Source organism: Gadus morhua, chromosome 18 (genome assembly GCF_902167405.1).
Source record: "Gadus morhua chromosome 18, gadMor3.0, whole genome shotgun sequence".
NCBI classification, from domain to species: domain Eukaryota; kingdom Metazoa; phylum Chordata; class Actinopteri; order Gadiformes; family Gadidae; genus Gadus; species Gadus morhua.
The window spans coordinates 9076180-9083679 of record NC_044065.1 but is presented as its reverse complement, the minus strand read 5'-3'; the positions used below and the strand labels follow the sequence as shown (position 1 = coordinate 9083679).

General features: G+C 47.3%; 1 protein-coding gene across 1 annotated transcript in view; it reads left to right on the top strand.

Moving 5' to 3' along the window:
• Positions 1–7500, top strand: part of opn4b (opsin 4b) — a 22312-nt gene that overhangs the window by 4918 nt on the left and 9894 nt on the right. The window contains exons 2-4 of the mRNA XM_030339331.1: positions 1796–1932; positions 2905–3038; positions 5682–5885. Of these exons, the coding sequence (XP_030195191.1) occupies positions 1796–1932; positions 2905–3038; positions 5682–5885 (475 nt within the window). The remainder of the gene's footprint in view (positions 1–1795; positions 1933–2904; positions 3039–5681; positions 5886–7500) is intronic.

Here is a 7500-nt window from a genome sequence, read left to right as displayed (position 1 = left end):
ACGCCTACACCGATTTCCTGGATTACAATGTATTCGTGGCCGATCAGGGACTGCGTCGTAGTAGGCGATGACGTAAAGTACAGTCAGCTGCAGGCAAAACAGTAATGGCCTCCTGAATCGATGAGTGGTCACTTTAACATTAGGAAAGGAAACACAGAAATGGACTCGATAACAACCATTAAACAAGAACAATAGTTAACACTAGCTGAGTTTTTCAGCAGGAAATATGTTTTCCGCCACCAACAGCGTAACGGGATGGTGTTGCATGTTTTGTAACGCTGATTGGCTGAAGGAGTTTGTCTTTCAAGGCATCTACTCCCGCCTACTGAAATCGATATGGGTTAAGCTAGAATTCCAGACTGATACATGTGGCGAAACAGAATGTGGGGTCACGAAAGGACTTCTCGTGATCCGGATGGTCTAAGGGATGAACTAATACTTATAACCATAACAAACCGAATAATGATGTGATTTAAATGTGATGATCCGCACCAACGCTTAATATGTGAAGGAATCCCGAAAAAAAATTAAACACACAGACTTCAAATCACTCTTTAAAAAAGCCATCTGATTGATTTGCAAATAGCACATCCATGCTATTGCTGATGTGTGCAACCTGTGGGATCTATTGAAAGTGAAAAGAAAACAAAGCAAAACAAATACAAATAGGGAACTTTGGCGGGGAACATGTCCTTGTCCTTTGTGATTGAATGCATGTGTGTGTGTGTGTGTGTGTGTGTGTGTGTGTGTGTGTGTGTGTGTGTGTGTGTGTGTGTGTGTGTGTGTGTGTGTGTGTGTGTGTGTGTGTGCGTGAGTACGTGCGTGCATGCGTGTGTGTGTTTGTGTGTATGTGTGTGTGAGAGTAAACATGTGTCCATGAGTGTTTGTTGATGTTAACATGTGTGTGTACCTATATGTATGTTATTGTGTGACCTTGTCTGTTTGTGTGTGTTCCTTTTGTATTATGTAAGGTCTATAGCCCAGAGGAATCATGACAGATTATACTGTGCACAGACACATAAGCCCCGAAGGGTATCTTTTCACTCCTGTATATTTGCTAGTTTCTATCCTATCACCGATACTGCCTTTGTAGAAACAGATAAGGTTGACTAGGTGGGATGGAAGTGGGGGTGGGGGGGGTTAAAATGAGAGCGGTTAAACAGGACACATCATAATGTTACGTACATCTTCCTTCATCCACTTTTTCCTTCGTCACCTTAGCAAGGCCAGAACACCAGGCATCAGTCTGACGGAGTCTATCCATGATTTAAGAGACAATTCCGTTTTCCTTTAATTAAGGTATTTCCTCAAGATAGTTATTTCCGACAAATTCATATTAGTTTGTCAATTTGGCTCGTTTTTTATCTTAGAAGTGTGGGGCTGGCGGTGGTCTTGTGTAACGCTGGCCCATGTTATCAGCTGTGATAAAAAAAAAACTTAAATGACGGCGGATGTTGGAAAATCACTGGGCACACTGCCCCCTATTCTCTCCATATCGTGGATCATCTTCTATGGCTCAATGACAGTGGGGAAACTATTAGGTTTCCTTGACAATGATACCACAAGTTTTGGTAAACCCCTACTTTGAACAGGTGGGACGAGAATCTTTTGATCACCTAGCACATGGCTGACATTTAATGCTTGACATGGCTTCTCATCTTTCCCTCCTCTACACACACACACACACACACACACACATACACACACACACACACACACACACACACACACACACACACACACACACACACACACACACACACACACACACACACACTGTCACACGCACACCCAGGAGTCGCTGGTTCCCAGACACCCCTTCCCCACGGTGGACGTTCCGGATCACGCCCATTACACCATCGGCATCGTCATCCTGGTGGTCGGCATCACGGGCATGCTGGGAAACTTCCTTGTCATCTACGCCTTCTGCAGGTATCATATCCCTCTGCCGATACAGGATATATATTTTTTTTTTCAAGGGTATCGTATACCATCAGGTGTTAGTCTGATTAGCTGTTACAAGCCGTTTCGAAAATCTGCCTCTTCTGACATCACAAGTGGGCGTGTCCACCTAGATTGGTGCTGGATAGATCAGTCTACCATCCTACCCAGTGGACTGTAGCAAACGTTGCTCATCTATCCGTCATACATCTAGGTGGACACGCCCACTTGTGATGTCAGAAGAGGCCCATTTTTTGTAGCGGCTATTCACACTCACACCAGGTGGTATATTATGTCACCTTTAAGTTGCTGTACTGAGAGATGTGAAGAATGAGAGTACTAATGTCTACTGGAGAAAGATATTCTCACAGAGCATTTCACTTATGAATAGATAATGAATGCCACTTCTTACAGATGACTGTCATAAAAAGCTCTTAAGTCACCTTTAATGAGCTCCACATGTGTCTAAATCCACTACATGGGGTAATATTTTCTAAGGGTTTTCAGGTGGTTGACTGACCACCACAAAAGATACTTTGGTTTGATCCCCAATCCCCACAAGGTGCCTGTAGGCATCCTTGAACAAGACGCCCGACCACTACTGCTCATTCATGACCTGTATCTGTCTCGGAATTTACCGTCAGACCCATTGATAAATTATTCAATGTAAAAAACAACAACAACAAGAAAATTTGGGGCATGGCAGACATGAACTAGCTCACAGTTGATTTGTGCAAAACTATAAACATTATATACACTCTATACATTATGCATGATTGTTTGCGCACTACATTCATTTATTCATGTGTGTGCTTATGTGTGTGTGTGTGTTTGTGTGTATGTATGCTTGCATGTGTGTGTGTGTGTGTGTGTGTTTATTTGTTTGTATGCGTGCGTGTATGTGTGTATGTGTGTGCTTTTGTGTATATGTGTGTCTGTGTTTGTGTGTGTGTGTGTTTCCAGGAGTCGGAGTCTGCGTACGCCAGCCAACATGTTCATCATTAACCTGGCCGTCACAGACCTCCTCATGTGTGTGACCCAGACCCCCATCTTCTTCACCACCAGCATGCACAAGCGCTGGATCTTTGGCGAGAAAGGTAGCGCAGAGTCACACGTCAGTGAACAAATGCTTGTGCATACATGCATGGAAACCTACATACGCAAACTACACATGATCCCTAAGATACTGTCGATTCAACGGAAGGATCACACTGTAGTGTCTAACATGGATACATGTGTACATGTGTGTGCATATACGTGCCTGTGCTCGTGTGTGTGCGAGTGTTTGTGTGTGTGTGTGTGTGTGTGTGTGTGTGTGTGTGTGCATATACGAGCATGTGAGTGTGTATGTTTCTGTGTGTTTCTGTGTCTGTGCATGTGTGTCTATGTTTGCTGGGAATCGGCTCAGCCTGCATGGAAGGGAGATGGTAGAGAGATAGGCGGTAAAGTATGTGCTCTCTCCACTTCGCTGATCAAACACTGATAGCAGCAGTTGGAAGCGGTCTCCCTGGACGCTGTCCTCCTCCTCCACTGACTTAGGAGGCAACAGCCCTTCATTACAGCAAGGGCCACATCCGAGCTGCCCAGGGCTCCAACACGGGAGAAAAACACAGCCGCCCATAAGCAAACCGATTCATGCCAAAATGATTGTCAACCTTAATGCACCCTGGCTTACGTAAAGCATACTGGCACACAAACACAGCCATGCACACACGCCCGCGAGAGCACAATCAAACACACAGGCCATTAGGTCAGGGCACAAACTAGAAAAAATTGTAACTGTAATCCTATATCCCTAATCCTAATCTATATCTCGCTGGAGTTCTGAGGCGATGCGTGGATTTGCATTGCGCTGTCGCTAACAAAAGGGCTTTGAGCCTGTTTAGGGTTCCACTCTCTCTCTGACCGATCCCATTGGTTGGGGCAGAAAAAAGGACCCTCCGACAGTGTACCCTGAAGGCTGAGTTAGGGTTAGGGTACGCAACGCAACGCAAGGGGGTTAGCAGAACGATTACATCCTTGCGGACTCTCCATGGGGGCCTGACGGGCGCCTCCCAACATTTTAAACCTTGTGTCGAGGCGACGCAGAATCAAGGGCTGTGATTGGTCCGCTCACTAAAACCTGAGGCAAAATCAAAAACTGGTTAATTACCGCGTCGAAGAGTCTACGTGGTCATTGCGTCGCATCGACGTGGACCCATAACTGAGCCTCATACATCCAGTTCACACCAGGTCACCGATTATGCACATGGATATATATACAAAAACAGGACCCCCCCCACACACACACACACACACACACACACGCACACACACACATGCTGAGGGAAAACTTCGATGATGCAACACATCATCTTGATTTACTTCCCTTCGGTCACCTTCAGCTCCTACTGGAACCATATGTGACATTACTTGACTTACTGTCCCCGGGAGATATTATTTACCACAACAATGTACATCACAAGGCTAAACCAACATTGCGCTTTACACACATCTTCGCACATCAATAACATACACTAAATGTACCGCACAAGGAGAACCAACAATACTCCCAGTCAAAAACAATCAAAAACAACATATCATTGATCTTTCTTCCAGTTGCTTCCCACATTGTTTTCCTTGCGGCTCTAAATCAATTTAGCAGGAAGCTGAAACGCCAGAGCTGTTTTGAATCAAACTCTGGAAAAAACAACCACCGCTGGTTAAATAGGAGTAGAATTAGCCGTTTATGTTGTGCGTTAACTCAATACATTTCCTCTGCATCTCGATTTTTGAGTACAGTTGACAGTAGCACAATAAAGACAGACGGACGGAGCCCGCTCTGTGTTCTATCTCTCTCTTTTCCCCGATATCTTAGATCAACTTGATCCTCAGTCAATAAATCATGAACCAGAGTCTGCTACTGGACATCCCAGTGTGTGATGTATAACTTATGACCCCATCGACTTATGATTCAGAGACACGGTGGTGGTGCGCCCACGCTACAGTGGGAACATATAACCCCTCGCATCGTTGGCGATGCCGCGCGGGGGTAGGTATGTCGTTCGGGCGACGAATCGGATAAATCGCCTGAACCGTTAAGACCACTGCAAGCGTGTTTCTAAGGCGCATCAAAGGAGTTCCCGCCTTTTCCGCCACAAAGACCGTGCCAAGTGTCAAACGGAATCATGCATGTGCACGACCGATGGCGCGCTGCGGACGGACCAAACGGGGGATTAACATTTCCAAGCACGAACGCCGCGTTTTTCTCATTCCTCATTCCGCTCTGGTCTTCGGCTCTCATCTGCCCTTCCCTCCTGTCTTTGCCTCCCCGAAGCCCCCGTCCCCTCCCCCACACAACCCCGTGACCCTCCCCGCACCCCCCTATTCCCAAGAGACGTTCCACAACCCCCCCCCTCTGCCTCCCCCTTCCTTAGTACACCTCCTTCCTGTTCCTTCACATCCTCCTTCTGTTTCTTTGCCTTCTACCTCCCCCTCCTCCCCCAAACCCTCTCACCTCCTTCTTCCATCCTGTTTCCCACCGGGTCCGATCCCATCTTCCCATCAACTCTCGGCCTGCCTCTCCCTGTCTCACCTAATCTCTCTCTCTCTCTCTCTCTCTCTCTCTCTCTCTCTCTCTCTCTCTCTCTCTCTCTCTCTCTCTCTCTCTCTCTCTCTCTCTCTCTCTCTCCCCCTCTTTCTCTCTCTCTCTCTCTCTCTCTCTCTCTCACCCCTCTCCCCCATCCCTTCCCCATGGACAGGTTGCGAGCTGTATGCGTTCTGCGGCGCTCTGTTTGGCATCTGCAGCATGATCACCCTGATGGCCATTGCCGTGGACCGCTACGTGGTCATCACCCGGCCCCTAGCCTCCCTGGGGGTCATGTCTCGACGGAGGGCCCTGTGTATCCTGGCTGGGGCCTGGGCTTACTCCATGGGCTGGAGCCTGCCCCCCTTCTTCGGCTGGAGTGAGTACCCCCCGTAGGTGGGATAGGGGCTGGAGTTGGTAGTGCATGTTCATGTATGTAGCTGTCTGCGTACAAGGCCATTCTTAATGGTTTACCGAAGAAGAGGGGAAATGTCAAAACATTACTGTAAGAGGGCAATCGTTAAAGATAATGTAGGAAAAAAAAAGAAGGATAAACGATATATAGAAGTATCTGATTAGTATTGAACACTGTACTCTGAATACAAAGCTGATAGCAAATAGACTTGTTTTTGAGCCATTGGGTGGTTACCCCATGTGGTTGAGGGGAGAATGCACAAAGGGGTTTGGATATGAGGGTGCCAGGGGATTTGCTGATGTCACTTGTGTTTACCAAATAAACCAGAACACCTGCAACACCTGGCAAAGGTCCAAATGGGTTTACACTGCTGCCGTGGACATGAATGATAGAAGACAGACCGTTCCTGCACCCACTGATTCTCTCTGCGTCCTGTCTGGACATCGACCAATGTGTGCGTGTGTGTGAGTGTGTGTGTGTGTGTGTGTGTGTGTGTGTGTGTGTGTGTGTGTGTGTGTGTGTGTGTTTGTGCATGTGCATGTGCTCGTGTGTGTTTGTGTGTGTGCACGCGCGTATGTGTGCGTGTGTGTGTGTGTGTGTGCGTGTTGGTGTGCACGCATGTGATTGTGAATGTTTGCGTGCAGGATGTTTTAAAGTGACTTATGCTTTCCTTTCGTGTTTTAAACAAAGGGGTGGGAAGGTGCTTGCCTGTGCCTGTTGTCACGGCAACTTTGATGAAACTGACTCAAGTTGTAATAATGCTGACATTTAGGAACAGGGTAGTGTGAATGTGTGTGGGTGTGTGTGTGTGTGTGTGTGTGTGTGTGTGTGTGTGTGTGCGTGCCAGTGTGGCATGTGTGAGTGTGTGGCATGTGTGAGTGTGTGTCAGTGTGTAAATTTGTGAGTGTGTGTGCGTGCGTGTGTTTGTGTGTGATGCAATGCGATTAGAAAGAGCAAATCTGTGTGTGTATGACTTTGTGTGTGTTTTTTTTCTGTGATTGCTTGCAGCAGTGGGTGCCTTGCAATCTGAAAGTATTTACCACCGTTATGCAAAACATATGAACACAGATTGTTGATAATATGCACCGTGATAGCTGCTCGGATAATCACAAGCCCATACCGTTCCTGAGGCTAAATATATGATCCATGATCTATGATTACATTTGGCGCTTGGAGTCTGCAATAGGATTAATTAGTAGCCGTTGATTATTCACTGATAGATTTTGGGTCTGAAGACTTCCTAGCAGCCTTAAGCTGCTTTCACCGCTGCGCGGAAACTCCCCGCCTCCATTCATTTCAATGAGGAAAGGGCGGCAGGGGGGAGGCAGTTACAAAAGTGGCTGTTGGACCAGGAAGCAGTTGCCCTGCCACGTGAACGCGCACAGATTTTGCCATACCACTCAGCTTTCCCCGTGTTTAACCTTTCGGCGGCGGCAGCAGCTGCAGCTGCTTCTGAAAACACCTGGGCCTTCACACCGCCGCGCTGAACCCTCCGGCAGCGAGGCAGTTGTCAGGGCGGTTGCCGCGCGGCGCTGTGCAAGCAGCTTTACCGTATAAAATGACAATGTTTGCAGTATCT